Source organism: Leptodactylus fuscus, chromosome 2 (assembly GCF_031893055.1).
Source record: "Leptodactylus fuscus isolate aLepFus1 chromosome 2, aLepFus1.hap2, whole genome shotgun sequence".
Taxonomy (NCBI): Eukaryota; Metazoa; Chordata; class Amphibia; order Anura; family Leptodactylidae; genus Leptodactylus; species Leptodactylus fuscus.
Genome location: NC_134266.1, coordinates 130,042,618 through 130,058,391, shown reverse-complemented (window position 1 = coordinate 130,058,391; position 15,774 = coordinate 130,042,618). Strand labels below are relative to the sequence as shown.

At 42.6% G+C, this 15,774-nt stretch overlaps 1 protein-coding gene across 1 annotated transcript; it reads right to left on the bottom strand.

Moving 5' to 3' along the window:
* Nucleotides 1-218: 218 nt before the first annotated feature.
* On the bottom strand, nt 219-9,420 carry RSRP1 (arginine and serine rich protein 1). Its single transcript, XM_075264595.1, has 6 exons — nt 9,237-9,420; nt 8,893-8,939; nt 5,784-6,392; nt 4,854-4,945; nt 1,115-1,189; nt 219-866 (listed from the first exon to the last, which is right to left on the bottom strand). Exons 1-6 carry the CDS (start codon nt 9,302-9,304, stop codon nt 699-701), a joined length of 1,059 nt encoding a protein of 352 aa, XP_075120696.1. The 5' UTR covers nt 9,305-9,420; the 3' UTR covers nt 219-698.
* Nucleotides 9,421-15,774: the final 6,354 nt, after the last annotated feature.

Below are 15,774 nucleotides of genomic sequence, written 5' to 3'. Positions count from 1 at the left end.
GTCAGTAAATCAGGAGTGGCCCAAACGGTGGACCTTTAAATAGTCCTACTTCATAGACCTCTGTTTAACAAAAGTCTCCAATGCCAAACAACCTTGCCACTTCTGTGTAACGGCTACCCCTAACCACCAAATTTAAGTAGCAGAAAAAGAAACTTGGACATGAAGCTTAAAAAAAGGAATGAAAAATTAAAGTTTAAATCAATCCACTGGAACTTCGGTTTATTGAAAATACATTTTTATTATAGCAAAGGTGTTGCCAAACAAACAGGTCTTTAGAGAGAAATGTTCTAAACTACTCATCTTTTGTTTGAAAAAAATATAAAGATATATATACACTATATATGCTTTAGGTGTAAACCACAGTGAGAATGAACGTAAGAGCTACAGCTCAATCACAACTGAAAACAAAATGAGATGAATCTGCATCTAATGCCATGTACCCAATAGAGCTCAATATACAGATTTATATTAAAAAAAAAAAAAATTAAAATGTTTCCGCACCTGAAAATCTTGTGTCCACCACGAACTAGGCCACATCTGAAAAATAAGACCTATTATTCAATAACTATTACTATATACACAAACACCATCTTCAAAATTCTGTGTAGAGTCTCATCTCCAAATTACAAATATGATCATTTACAAGTTATAAATATACAGATTCTGAATATGGAAAAAACAAAAAGTCCATGAACATATTATCGTGATCTGTTACTGTGTACATGTTTCTTCGAAAGACTCCTGGAAAAGGACTTTGCTTCACTGGTCACAGGACGCCACAGGCTGTAAGGGCTTTTAAGTCTGAGCTCCGATACTTGTTCTTTGATAGCATTTCCACCTTTATCTTCTAACTTTGTCTTAGAATCCTGTTTACATATAGAAAAAAGTAAAATCGATTTTAAGCATATATAAAAGATTTTCCCAATTTAGGTTGATTAAACAAGGCACCAAACGAGGATTCTGCAGCACATTTGATGACTGGGCCATGCAGAAATTACACTAGTGATTAAGGCTAACAATCTGCACGCGCTACCAGTGGGTTTTGATGAAGAAGCAGTTGCAGATAAATTTTTTATTTTTGTTTCCACACAGCAAAAGAATAAATAAAACTTACATGTGAATTGAGAGAATTGTTGCTGAGATATTTCTCACTTCTGTTTGTAGAATTTTCATACAACGTTTTGGATTGCTGTGAACAGAATAAAAGTTATTAGAAAAGAACAGTCTTATGTCTAATCACAATATTACATTAACATTATCTGTTCAGCATGTGCCTGAAAACTTGCAAGTATCTAGTATACAGTTTTTCTATGAAATAGAGCAGCTAATTATAGCATGACCATTTCAGAGAAACAAAGGGGAGGATGGAAAAAAAAAAAAAAAAAAAAAAAAAAGGCACAATAATAGCACTTGGGCTAAGAATTTAAGTCTACTGCAACACATACAAAACACAGAGAGTAAACCTCTATGTTGTCTGAACCACAAAAATTAAAACCCAAAAATGCAAGTGCTGTTTAACAATATTTTAAATTCTGATTTTTGACTCCTCAAACACGTAGCCTAGTCTAAGGGTCTTATCTGAAACAAGTCAAATGAGGCCTGGAGTTATTGCCATCATTTTCACCGAGCAAGGGTTATCGTGCTGCTCAGCAAAAACCCATTTCACTGTAAGCATGAGAATGGCAAACAGTGAAAAAGTCCAATTGCTTCAATGTTTCTAAACCACTATGCACATTGCCGCTACACATGAGAAAGAATGTACAGCACCAAGGTTCTTGTGCAGTCCACCCAAATATAAATTCTAGCATAATTCATCACATGCCATATTATGGAGGTATTTAATAGGAATACTATTCCTCAGGGTAACTATTTAACCCTTAAAGGGTATGTCCCATTGCAGCAAAGTCTTATCAGAAAAATATAGATTCAATAAATTTTTTTTTAAACTATCAAACATTTTGCGATGCAATTTTTTGACTTGAACACTACTAGTCTCCCAAGTAGACCTAAACTTACCACGTTTTCATTAGTTACGTAATAAAGTGCAGTACAGCGTATTATGTTCTATGCCTGACAGGCAGTCTTAGGGCAGGTCCACACCTGCGCCCAAACTCAGTTATGCAGGTTTCCGTTTTCTGCTAGCAGAAGACGGAAACCTGCATTCACTGCCCACCGGTGAGCGTTTTGCGCTCTCCACGGCGACAGTTTTGTTATTTTAAACCTGACACAAAGTCCTGCATGACCAACTGTGTGTCCAGTTACATTAAAAAAAAAAAAAAAAAAAAAAAAAAAAAAAGGGGGGGGGGGTTTCACCATGGAGAGCACAAAACGCTCACGGCCAGAAGCTTTTCAAACCAATCCAAACGAATGGGTTTGAAAAGTGCCTGCCGATTTCCATCTGCTGCCCAGTTTTTCGGGTGGGAAACGGAAACCTGCAAGACAAGAGTTTGGGCGTAGGTGTGAACCCACCCTGATTCAGTCTTGCCTCTAGCATGGCCTAATAGTGATATACTGAAGACAGACCTGTAGAGACCCATTATTTGTATGGGAGATGATGCAAAGGTATACCTCTTTCTCAGGAGGTATATAAACCCCACAGTCACTACTGTACCTAAAAAGAGTTAAATGTCCAGGAACTGAGGTTTTCCAGTGAGCAGCAGGAGTCCAGATAATGGACCCTAAAGATAGTCTCCAGTTGGTTATTTGGCACAGAAAGGCTATACCAAGACAAAACAAATACAGTGTAGTATAGTATCATGTATTGAGCTTGGCCATTTCATTAATAATTTGTGTGCCCAGGATGTACCCTTCCAAGTTGGAGAAAAGTTTAGGCTGGACTCCAGGTAAGAAACTGAGCCCTACATGGTGTCTGCTCAACCTTACTCAGATGTATACATCATTGGCAGTCAGGTTGGCAGTCCTAGGTTGTCCACCAAAACCAGCTGAAGTTATGTTTGGAGGAAAAACATTAAGGAAATCCCTACATAGTTGCCAATGACAAGAATGCCCATCCATCTAGAGTGCATAGGTTAGACAAACCACTGCTGAACACCCCACTCAACTCAAACCAAAGTTATAACAACATAAAAAGCTTTTCTCAGGTTAATTTTGGAAGCAATTTCTGTATCCTAAGTACAATCGTAAAAGAACATATTATTGTAGAAGAGTTTAGACAATTTCACATGGCCATGTATCCGTCTAATTTACTGTCCTGTAAGCTCTTCCAAGCGAAAACAGGTTTGCTCAGGCAGGCCACATTCTTGTCAGTAAACAGACATTTTTCCTGGCACAAACAGGGACATGTGAAAAGGTCCTTACAAGTTGCCATCAGAGAGTAGCACAATTAACTTATCTCCAGAGTGATGTAGGCCTCCTCTTCCATATTCTTAATCTGGAACATAGTTAATAGATTATGAAGATTACCTGAACCTGGCTTGGGAAAATATTCTCAATTTTGGCACTTTGACGTACAAGAAAATAATGTTTTCATTATTTTTTTTTTATTTTTTTTTTTTGGGGGGGGGGCTTAAAATTGCAGTCTAAACAGTAATAGGGTGTTAGAATGAGGATCTGTCACAAAGTCTGAAAAAGCCCATGAAAAATCTGATAGCACCGTCAACCTGAACAGTTTGGTTTGTATTTTTCCACCCATCCAAATCTGTTCAGCCTTTCCAAACATGTTAGCACTTTTTGCCAGACAGAATCCACAAGTGGGCAATAACACAGTATATCATACAGCACACAGAGACCCTGCTGCCAGAGATATCACTTTGAAACTATAGCCAGATTTTCCTTAACCCTTAAGACAAACAAAAATCCACCACATAGTCTGGAATAGCTGAATGGATTTGAATTAAGAAAGCACAGGGTGACAGCACCTATGAGATGACATATGTCAATTTTCACTAGATGAAATGTACCATTTAGACTGTGGGGGATCCATGATGAAACAGTTTTCAGTAGCATTTGAACTGGTTTACAAGTGTTAGGGGAGGTCCACACTACCATTATTTAATGTCTGTTGCTTTAAGCCGTGAACAAATGAGAACACTGGACATTAAATGACAGATGGAGATGGAGCCCCCTACGTCAGGTATCCCGTCTGCATTAACAACAATGGAAAAACACGATTGACGCCTACTACCATCATATTTCTTTTCCCCACTTTTCTTTCCTCATGAAGGGAAACAAACATGTGGAAGAAGGTGTCCATCAAAAAGTTTTAGAGCCAATGGGAATGGACACAGACGTGAGAAGGGAGACCGGGGGGGGGCACTCAGTCAGAGTCCGATACTCTGCTACAGTTAATATCAGTCATGAGACCCCCATGATGATGACCTACACAGACATTAAAACAACAGTAGTGGAAACGTAGCCTTGGGCTGATAAAAACCCAATGGAGTTTGTGGACACGTCAACCATATCAGCAACTTTATATGCAAAATGAAGGAGACACCAGGGATTGTAGGTGCTACAATCATATAGTCAAAGTCAGAACTAGTCCTTGTTGACCAGCTTTTGCCCAAATATTAGAATATCTAGACAACCATAACATTACCACCCGGATCTCATCCAGAAAGGTTGGTGTTCATATTCTTGTCTATGAAAACAGAAAAAGCATTTAAACTGAATATTTTGAGAGAGGGAAAAGAACAGGGGTTACCAAAGATTGCATTTAGCCTAACACAATTAACAAAGAAGTGGCAGGATTTGATATGCAAAATATGCATATTCTCTTCGATTTATGTTCAAGTTTAAAACAAACTGCAAATTGTACATGCAGATTGTAACTTTAAACTATAGCAATTTCAACAAACATCTATGCAGTAATATGCATTTGCCCAAATTCTTACCTCAGAGCGCTTCAGGCTTTCTGGCAGTTCAACGTCCTTCCCTAGTGCTTTCGACGCATTCATTTTTGCAATTTCCAATAACTTCAATTTCTCTACAAAAATAAATAACACCTTGATAAACAATTTAAACTTACAGTGGGAGGCCCATGCACGCAATCCTAAATTTCAGTATTCAGACTAGAGCTGTGCAGTTGAATGAAAACTTATCCAAAGTCCGTTGAATTAATCATTGTGAACACGCAGCTTCTTAGTCAGGGCAAAATGGAATGCAGTTCTAGCTAATCCCATGCCCATTCCGTGGTAAAAACCATGGTTTTGGAAATCGCAGAATGTCAATTATACCTATGGAAACGTTGGTGGTTTCCACAAAAGTATAATTGAAACAGAAAACCTGAAGAGGAAACCTCTGCGCAATTTCTGTATAATGCGTTGCAGTCACGGTTTTTCCTATAGCTCTCTTTTGCTGCAGAACGCCCCATGGAGCCTTTTAGTACACATGATTGAAGATAATTTGATTTGGCTTCTAAATTTTTCAGTTTAGTAGTAAATGACCAAGTCTTTTGTTTTTATAAGTGTGGAGCACTGGAATACAGCAAACTCCATGACAGACCTAACATCTGATCTCCAGCAGTTGTGAGAGCTGCACTTTCTTGAAGTTAATTCACTCAATTAATTTTCCAGCACCATATCATATGGAATATTAAGTGGTACCATTAGGAAGTAAAATTTGTTCCACAAAAATTAAAGTCTGCTACCACTATTTTATTCCATATGCAAGTGTACTGTTCTGTGCAGTCAGAGTGGGGATCCACAAACTGAAGCAAAGGACAAGTCCATCAGTTTTGAAGACAACCACAAAAGAAAGTGGGTGGTCCATCAGGCGTGGCCCGGCCCTGACTGCACCAACTCATTTGCATTAGACTTTCTCACCTTTTTCACTTAAGCGCAGTGGTGTTCGGCTGCGTGAACGGGTCCTTGATCGACTTCTGTAGGATCTGAAAGCAGGAGAGTATGGACGCCGCACAAAGCCATAATAACGTCTACTACGAGAGTGTGATCTGCTTCTTGAATAACGTCTTCTATGATATGAACGAGACCTGCTACGTGACCGATACCTAGGTGGTGACCTATAGTATCTTCTGTACGCCGAAGAATATCTTCTCCTCTGTCTGGGACTATAGGATCTTGAACGACTTCTGGAGTAGCTTCTTGAATAAGACCTAGACCGATCAGAGTAAGACCTGGAACTTCTTCTAGTTTTCCTGTGGTATCGTCTACCCCGTGAGGAAGACCTGCTCCAGCTTCTTGAATGAGAGGATCGTGAGGAGCTGGAACCAGAGCTTGAGCAGATAGAGGAGCTGCTAGAGCTGCTTGAAGACCTGGATTTAACTGATCGAGTTTTAGACCTTGAGCGAGATGGACGATCGTTTGGAGAATTTAAGCTCAGGTCATCCATAATATTAGTCATCTCTTTGGTCCTCTGTTTGTTTGCCTCATTCTTATCTACTTCACTTGAATTCTCCTCATTCAAATTTTTGCCTGGTAGGAAAATAGGGAAACGATTTAGAAAATAAAAACTAAAGTAATACCTTAAAAAGGGGTTTCCCAAGATCAAAGAGAAAATTTCACAGAAGAACTAACCAAGAAAAGTTTAGGTGTCGCTCCAAAATTCCCTGCTGCTCCAGTACAAAGGATATAGAATAGATCACGGACTGAATATCAGTTGGGATCTGACACCTGATGGGTCAGGGGTAGGCAACCTTTTTTGTTCGGCATGCCAATTAAATTAAATTAATAAATAAATATCAAAGATGAGGTACTCGGAGTGTCTATAATTGTAAGGCTGATGACCCCTATACTAAAGTCATATACCCCAAACCATAACACAGAAGTGCTGCCACCAAATGCTTCTGGACACATGCGTTTACCGCTATTTCCAGCAACGCACCTGTACATTTTCATTGGAAGCAATGAAAGTCCATGTGCAGCCGCCAATTAGTGGGAAACGTTATTTGTCTAGGAGTACCATATGGCACAATAATTATGATGAAGACACACTATGTATCTGGATACAGCCATGTTCTTAGGCCACTGGAACTATTCCTTTGATGTAAAACTGTTAACATGGTGTAGCTTCTGTACACATACAAAAAAAAAAAAATTCTACTTTTTTTTTTTATACAAAGACATCCCATTATGCAGAATAATGTCCCATAGCGACCAATACACACAGTATTATGTCCCATAGAAGTCCCTATATACAAGATAACATTCCAAATTTTATAATATTCCAATTTTCAACACTCAATAGCTATTATTATACTGTAAGGTTTCTTCAAACACCAAAGCATAATAAGCGGAGCCCAAGAAAGGTGACAAACAAAAAACAATGTTACTCACTTTCATTGCGCTCCACAGTGGCTCTGTTCTCTTCAGGGGTTCTGCCTAAAGTCATAAGCCTCCTTATGCTTAATGTTGCCGTTGTGACCCCAAAGACCCTATCAGTGGTCTCTGACTTCAGGCAGAACCGCTGAAGAGAACACAGCTGCTGCGGAGTACATAGATCATCTGCTCCTGAGGGTCTTCTGGAGTGGTGCTGAAGCCGCTGACTGGCCTCAGTGGTAATGTGACTGCTGAAACCAATCAGCAAAGGGCCTGAATGTCACTAAATGTGATATCAGGGGTCCTCTTCCTGAGGCCTGCCTCAGTGATCATGTGACCGCTGAGGCCAATCAGTAGCTTTAGCACAACTCTGAAAGAGACCCTCATGTACAGACGAATCAGGAGGGGCGGGAGAACACCGGAGCAACAGGGACAGAGGAGTTTGATTTTTTTTTTTTTCTTCACTGCCCCCAGGTGATTTAAAAATTAAAAGGGATGTCCAGTTTTGCCTGGACAACCCCTTTAAGCCAAGTTAGGGTGCATTCACACAGAGTAAACGCTAGCTTATTTTGTAGAGTAAAATTACACTTGTAAATTTTGCTATCCCATTGACTTCAATGATATTTTTTACACGTGTAAAAATACACCTGTAAAAAGTCATTGAAGTCAATGGGAGTCTTATTTTTACACGTGTATTTTGCAAAAATACACGCGTGTTTACTCAGTGTGAATGCACCCTTATTACACAGTAAAAATAAGAACTAGAGCAAATCCTTTCTTGCTACTAAACACACAGAGGTATACATGAGTCCCCCTGCGAACTTCCGGTTGGCACATGCGCAATGGAAGGGCGGCAAGAAGACTTCCTGTTCCTTAGTGAATTAACCAGGGCTGGGTATGTACTTCAGGGTATGGTCCTCGGGTTACGACGAGCCTGCTGCAGAACCTCATTTTCTGAATGCTATACAGTGTATAGCATTCGGCAAATGAAGGCTGATTGTGTAGCAGGCTCGTCCTTGCTACAAGCAGGTAAGTATGCTGTTACCAGTTGACTTTTTCTCATTGAAATGAATAGACCAGCGTTGATTGGCCAGTGGCCAGTGATTTGGCCAATCAACGCTGGTTCTGCCAGAGGCTCGTCTGAGGAGGCGGAGTCTAACATCGGACTATTCATTCCAATGAGAAAAACTCTTGCCTGCCTGTAGCAAGGACGTGCCTGCTGCAGAATCAGTGTTCATTTGCCGAATGCTATACATATATATAGCATTCGGCAAATGAATATATATACTGTATAGCATTTAGCAAATGAGGTTCTGCAGCAGGCTCGTCGTAACCACGAAACAGTATGCCTATACCCCTGCTAGACATGGCAAACTCTCAAAACCGGAAAGAGATCTTCGACCGGAAATAGGAAGGGCGGGACTTAATCCTTTGTTATTGTTGTCAAAGGGGGACTCATGTATTAGGAAAGCAAAAGCAACAGAAAACATATAAGGAAGGACAGCAGAGGGAAATAAATGGAGTTGGAAAAAAATAGAAGTATGTGCACATACAAAATACACTTGATTTTTTTTACAATAAAATGATTAAACTCATTTTATATAAAATCCAGTAAGATTGATTTCACTTGAAACACGATTCACAAGCATATTCTTACCAGTATTAACGTCATTACAGTTATCCATTGCGGTATCTTCAGAAACCCTACAAAAATAACGAAGACAAAACACAAAGTCACACGATATTCGCAAGATAAAACGAGAATTCACAGCTGCGTCACAACTTCAACACGATTACAAAATGGCGGCGATGCCTGAGCTACGTAAGATGGCGCCTCGCCACAACACCGCCGCTTCTCCTCCACCTTCATGAGGACAACAGTCTCTGCTTATACAAACGTAAAATTTAAAGCAAACTGGATCAAAGCGAAATACCAACTAATGGCGTCTTAATCGTCTCAGCCATAACACACGATGAGCGGAGCAAGGGACCGACACTTACTTGTTCCTCAAGGAGTCAGTTCCGACGTCTGCGATTTCCAACTCGATTGTCCGAGTCATGGCAAACATCGATATGTCGCGATAAGAAAAACGCACACCAAAAAAAAAAAAAAAACACCACAGCGATGAGAAGAACTTCTGACCCGTCGTCTGGAATGTTCTCAACTAAACCGACTGGAAGTCTCCGCACCAGAACCTTCACTCCGGAGGGCGGGAACATATAGAAGTGGCTGCTGATTGGTGAAGAGTCTCTGTGAACTCGACTCTCATTGGTTGGCTCTCTTTAGCAATCATGAGGAAATCTGGATTAGACTATTCTAGAAGCAGTTAGGAAGTGGAGAGAACTTGTAACACCCACATTGTGTATAATGGCTATTACAGTTATTATATTACTATATATATATATATAAGTATATATGGTCAATATGTGTAGTCTGGTAACATAATCGAGCAGTATTGCGCATGGGTTATGTTATCTTCCCTGAGCTTTCAGTCGCGTTGTTGTTTTATGAGGAAATAGAGGTTACTATAGTATAAACAATCCTCTCAGTGAACCATATTGGTTTCTGTCAGCTGACACTTATCAGTCCTGATTCCAGAACTAAAATGCTGCGTTTTGCCTCGTTTCATATTCCCAGCAAAGTGGATGAGATTCTTAGGCTAGGTTCACACCTACGCTGGGCTCTCTGTGCCGTTCTGGTCCCCCAACCACCAAAACAGCAGTTACCTGTGGACTCCTGAAGAACCCATAGACTATAATAGGATCCGCCAGGTTTTAATACTGAAACCAGAGGAGAGGAAAGCCCTCCATACAGGACTTTTCTTTCCACTGATTTATGACGATTTTTGCAGCAGAGACTCCAGCACAGATGTAAATCTAGCCTTAACTTGCCACAGCTGGCCTTCTCCTTCGTTCACATCTGCGTTCGGTATTCCATTCAGGTAGTCCGTATGGGGACCCCCTGAACGGAATACTGAACGCAACTGCAAGTGTTGTGCAGAGAAAGCACACAGACCCATAGACTATAATGGGGTCTGTGTGCTTGCTGCGCGCTGCCTGCACAAATCATGCGGGCAGGAAAGTAGATTGTGAAGTACCTTCCTGTCCGCAGGTTCCCTGCGGAGATCTTGCGGCAAGCACACAGACCCCATTATAGTCTATGGGGTGCGTGTGCTTTCTCTGCACACCGCTTGCAGTTGTGTTCAGTATTATGTTAGGGGGGGGGGGGGGTCTTCATGCAGACTCCCCAAACGCAGATGTGAGCGAGGCCTTACACATTGGATTTTGTTGGCCCAAGTGGCCTGCAATCTGATTTGTAGATGCAGCAAACAACTATCAATGATTGTCTGACAGCAGATTGTCCAAGGTGGATGTATTCATGCTGCTTTTGGGCGAAGTTACCAGTGTCTGGCATGACTGCTGCTTCTGGACGATCATCAGCCACGATGCACAGACGTACTGCACTTATTTTTATTGAAAGAGGAACTTTCAGTATATCCACCAATTCTAATTAATAGCATCTGATATTGGGTGCTCTGATTCCATCACAGCAGGAATTTTTTTCTCTAGCTCCCATGATTTCAGAGCAACAAGTGCAGTTAGTTTTTATGTCTAATGTACCATTCCAAAAGGTTGTCTGGGGGAAAAAATATTTTCAAAGTAGGCTGGTGGAGGTGAGAAATAAAAATAATCCTTCTTACCTGTCCCTATTGTCACCTGTCCCCAGTGCTCCATTTTCCTCCCAGCATAGTCCGGTCCTTCTGTTGGGCTGTCTTTTCAAAATGAAACCGCTCGCCAACTGGGGTGTACCAGAGCTGTCCCTGAAGCCGCTGATTGGCCTCAACACTGTCGGCTTTCCCTGTATGTGCACCCCTGCTGTCAGAAGGGCGCCCCTCATAGTTCAGCGTCATCGCTGCGTGATAAGGAATGCCCCCTCTGAAAGTACAGTTGGGGGGGTGGGTGCGTTGACGCTTAGCTATGAGGAACGCCTTTCTGACAGTGGGGAGATACATAGCCCTGCCAAAACTAACAGCATTGATTTCTCAGGAACAGTAGAGGTTAGAGAAGAATTCCAACTGTGCCAGAATCAGTGGAGCATCAGCTCTTAATTGATGCAAAGAGTTGGACTTTGTTGAAGGTGGTGAAATGTCCAAATTAACCTCTTCTGTGCCACTTACGTATTTATACCTCCAGCCAGGTTGGCACTTCTGTCCTTACTACTAATGCCAATTTCTTAGGATCAGTTAGGGCTATGAAGAGGATTTTAGATTAATTTTATAGTTGATCTCATCTTTAAAATAATTCCAAGATCATCATGATAGCCCTTAAAGATCCAAAGTGATTTGCTGATGAAAATGCTATTTGGCATTGAGATCCCTATGCAGATCTCAATACCCAATAGCGTTTCCATGCTCATTTTCATAGGCCTAAATGAATCCTGAGATTTGGAGCTCTAATGTGTCCACCCCAGTCCTGCCCCAGGCAGCATCTTGAAGCTGCATGCAGAGGGAGGGGGAAGGAGCAGAGCTGCATGCAGAGATGATGATAAATTGCATGGTGCATAACTTGTATGTGACCCCAAGGGGGTAGCATAGACTTCTGTCCATGTTATCCCCTCTCTTATCAGAGTGCATACTGTAGTTTTGCTCTCTGATTGTCACACAGAGGGATAATGTAATACCCCTCTGAGCCTAATCAGAGGGGTATTCTTATGTAATGCCCCTGTGAATATAACCTGGAAGTTTGTTGGCGCTGTGACCCAAACGTTTACCATCATTCAGATTGCAGTGCCAAAAGAGTTGCGCCAAACACTTACACAGACATACACAGTCATCAATAAAGTTTAAATTTCACCCTGTCCCTGTTCTATCCATACCTGTTCTTTATAGAGTAAAATATGTTAACCACCTCTCTAGCGATATTCGATACGTGTTAAAATAGTAGCAATAACGATTAGCACTAGAGTTGAACGTATAAAACACTTTAACAGGTGGAAAAGTTCTATCAGTCAAATAACACATTTTCACCCATTGAATGTCACCATATAAAATCCCAGTTTTTGGCAGCTTTCAGATGGGTGTAATAGCGGGTGCTTTTTTTCTTTTGCACTCATAGTACAGACAAAACACTTGGACTTCCAGTAGTCATCAGATCAGATCTAGAAATATGACTCTAACACCAGTAATGATGTTTTGGAGGTTGCGTCCAATAAAGCGACCATGTTACTGCAATCTGAAACCAGCCCTAGTTATTACATTAGTTGGGTATAGAGATTATAATTATTCATTAGTTACAATTTGTGTGAGCGGATAGAAAATTATATTCTTATGTCAGTCCACAAAATTGGTTGTTGCATTTCTGCAATTTTGGCTTTTAAGACCTGCACCTGTCAATATATGTGTCATATGTATGAATCCCTCACATCTTAGATTTGTTTGGAAAGTACATTTTGTCTGCAGAAAGGGATTGCTTGAGCATGCACTTTAGTGTCAAATTTGAATTTGTGAAATTTTTTCTTGCAATCTGTTTGCTGCATGCAGGTATAGGCATACGTCCCAACTGTTCTGGATTCTGCGGGACATTCCCGGATTCAGGGTCATGTCCCGCAGTCCCGGTTGGCGGGATGTATGTCCCGGTTTCAACTACGTCTGCAGGAATACAGTATTGGAGGAAGCAGAAGCTGTTGGCACAGCTCCTGTTTCAACGGTGTGCTCCCGCTCCGGGCGCGATGTGATGACGTCATCACATCGCATCTGGAGCCGGAGCTCAGTGCTGAAGCAGAACAGACTGACTGCAGACAGAACGGCAGGGGATCGAGGAAAGGTGAGTATCAGTGTTTTTATGTTAAACTGATGACAAATTGAGGAGGAACAGTAACCTAGGGGCCGAGATGGAGGGGGAGTATTATACTGGGGGCAGAGATGGAGGGGGGACATTATACTGGGGCAGATATGGAGGGGGGACATTATATTGGGGCAGAGATGGACGGGGGATATTATGCTGGGGCCAGACAAAGGGGGGACATTAAGCTAAGGGCAGAGGAAGGGGGAATATTAATCTGGGGGCAGATGAAGTGGGATATTAAACAGGGGCAGATAAAAGGGGAAAATTAAACTTGGAACAGATGAAGGTGGCAATTAAACTGGGGGGGATTAAGAGGGACATTAAAATGGGGACAACTGGAGGGGATATTAAACAGTGGGGGTCACTGGAGGAGGAAATTAAACTGTGGAAGTAGCTGGAGGGCCTCTAGTTGCCCCCAGTTTCATGTCCCACTCCAGCTGCCATTAATTTATTGCTCCCCTCCAACTACCCCCACTGTTTAATGTCCCCCTCCAGCTTCTCCAGTTTCATGCCCCCCTCTAGTTTCTGCTAGTTTAAACTGGGGCACCAGGACAGGGACTTAATACTGTGTGGTAGTTGGAAGGGGACATATAATGTACGGGTAACTGTGAATGAGAATGGAAGGTATGGTAGGTAGGTTGGCAGTGGCACCTGTCATTCCACGCCCCTCCAGTCCACACATTGTGGCAGCTTCTGCAGCGTCCTAACCCGGCCTACGTCCCAGGTCATGTGACAGCTGAAGTAATTTCAGAAGAATGGCAGCGGAGAAGACAGCGTAGGAGCCGGGGGACAGGTAAGTAACAGTAATTTTTTATGTTTTCATTCCCCTGGGTCTCCAATTATTATACTCCGGGGTCTGAAAAGACCCCAGAGTATAATAATTGTTTATGGGTGTCCACTATGGGGTATAATACTATGTGCAGGGGACACTATTGGGGATGATACTGTTTGCAGGGGCCAGATAGGGACATAATACTCTGTGCAGGGGCAACTATGGGCTATAATACTGTGTGCAGGGGCCAGTAAGGGACAAAATACTGTGTGCAGGGGCCAGTAAGGGACATAATACTGTGTGCAGGGGCCAGTAAGGGACATAATACTGTGTGCAGGGGCCACTAAGAGACATAATACTGTGTGCAGGGGCCACTATGGGGGATAATACTGTGTGCAGGGGCCACTATGGGGGATAATACTGTGTGCAGGGGCCACTAAGGGACATAATACTGTGTGCAGGGGCCACTATGGGGCATAATACTGTGTGCAGGGGCCACTAAGGGACATAATAGAGTGCGGAGGAGGGGGCCAGTCGAGGTCTTCGACATCGGTGTCGGTTGGGGGGGGGGGCCATGTCAAAAGTTCGCCACATGTCAAAAGTTCGCCACGGGGCCCCGCCATTCCTAGTTACGCCACTGAGCAGGAAGGTTGCACTATTGGAGCTGTCCTGAAAGATGCAACTTGCTATTGAATCTGTTATTCTAGGTGAGGTAACTTATTCTGTGTTCAGTTAGAGCCTAGCCGGGCAGGTATTTATTTTTGTATTTTTTTCCTTTGTTGCTGCACTGTTTTTGGAGTGAAAATAAAACTCTACCTTTTTTTGGACTAAATCTGGATTTGTGTGTCTATGTCACCCCACCTAGCAACCCCAGACCTTGACAATAGGTACAGGGGTTAGTATAATTTTTTAAAGGGATTCTATCATTGGTGTCAGTGGTAACAGTCAGTGGATTCTCTAGAATCCCATCCACTTTGCAGGAACTGTAAATTCCTCTGGACGCAGATCTGAGTTGAAATCGGGACATACCTCCCTCCAACTGGGACCGCGGGACACGTGACCGGAATGGTGAATGTCCCGCGGAAATCGGGACGGTTGGGAGGTATGGGTAAGTGTAATGTGTACACTAAGGTGGAACGTGAAACTGGGGGAAGATGAAGGAGAGGACGGCATGACACTGGGGGCAGAGATGTGGAGACATGAATCTGGGGGCAGAGATGGGGGGACATGAATCTGGAGGCAGAGATGTGGAGACATGAATCTGGGGGCAGAGATGGAGGGACATGAATCTGGGGGCAGAGATGTGGAGACATGAATCTGGGGGCAGAGATGGAGAGGACATGAATCTGGGGGCAGAGATGTGGAGACATGAATCTGGGGGCAGAGATGGAGGGGACATGAATCTGGGGGCAGAGATGTGGGGACATGAATCTGGGGGCAGAGATGTGGGGACATGAATCTGGGGCAGAGATGGAGGGGACATGAATCTGGGGGCAGAGATGGGGGACATGAATCTGGGGACAGAGATGGAGGGGACATGAAACTGGGGGCAGAGATGGAGGGGGGACATGAAACTGGGGGCAGATGAAGGGTGTATATGAAACTGGGAGAGAAATAGAGGGGGAACATATAATTTACGGGTGACTGTAGGAGGATTATACTGTGTGCGGACACATTAAAAAATTAATGAGAATGGGCGGAGTCAACACAAAAGTGGGCGGGGCTAAATTTGCCGCAGCGCGCGCCGCACATTTTGTCCCTCTTTCGGTTCTTCAAAAGTTGGGAGGTATGCTTACCTTCTCCTCGTTCCCACGCCGCTCTCTCTCACACAGTTGTAGACGCGATGTGACGTCATCACATCACGTCTACATAGCCAATAGTAGCGGCGAAGCAAGGAGCTGAGCTGTGACAGCTCCTTGCTTC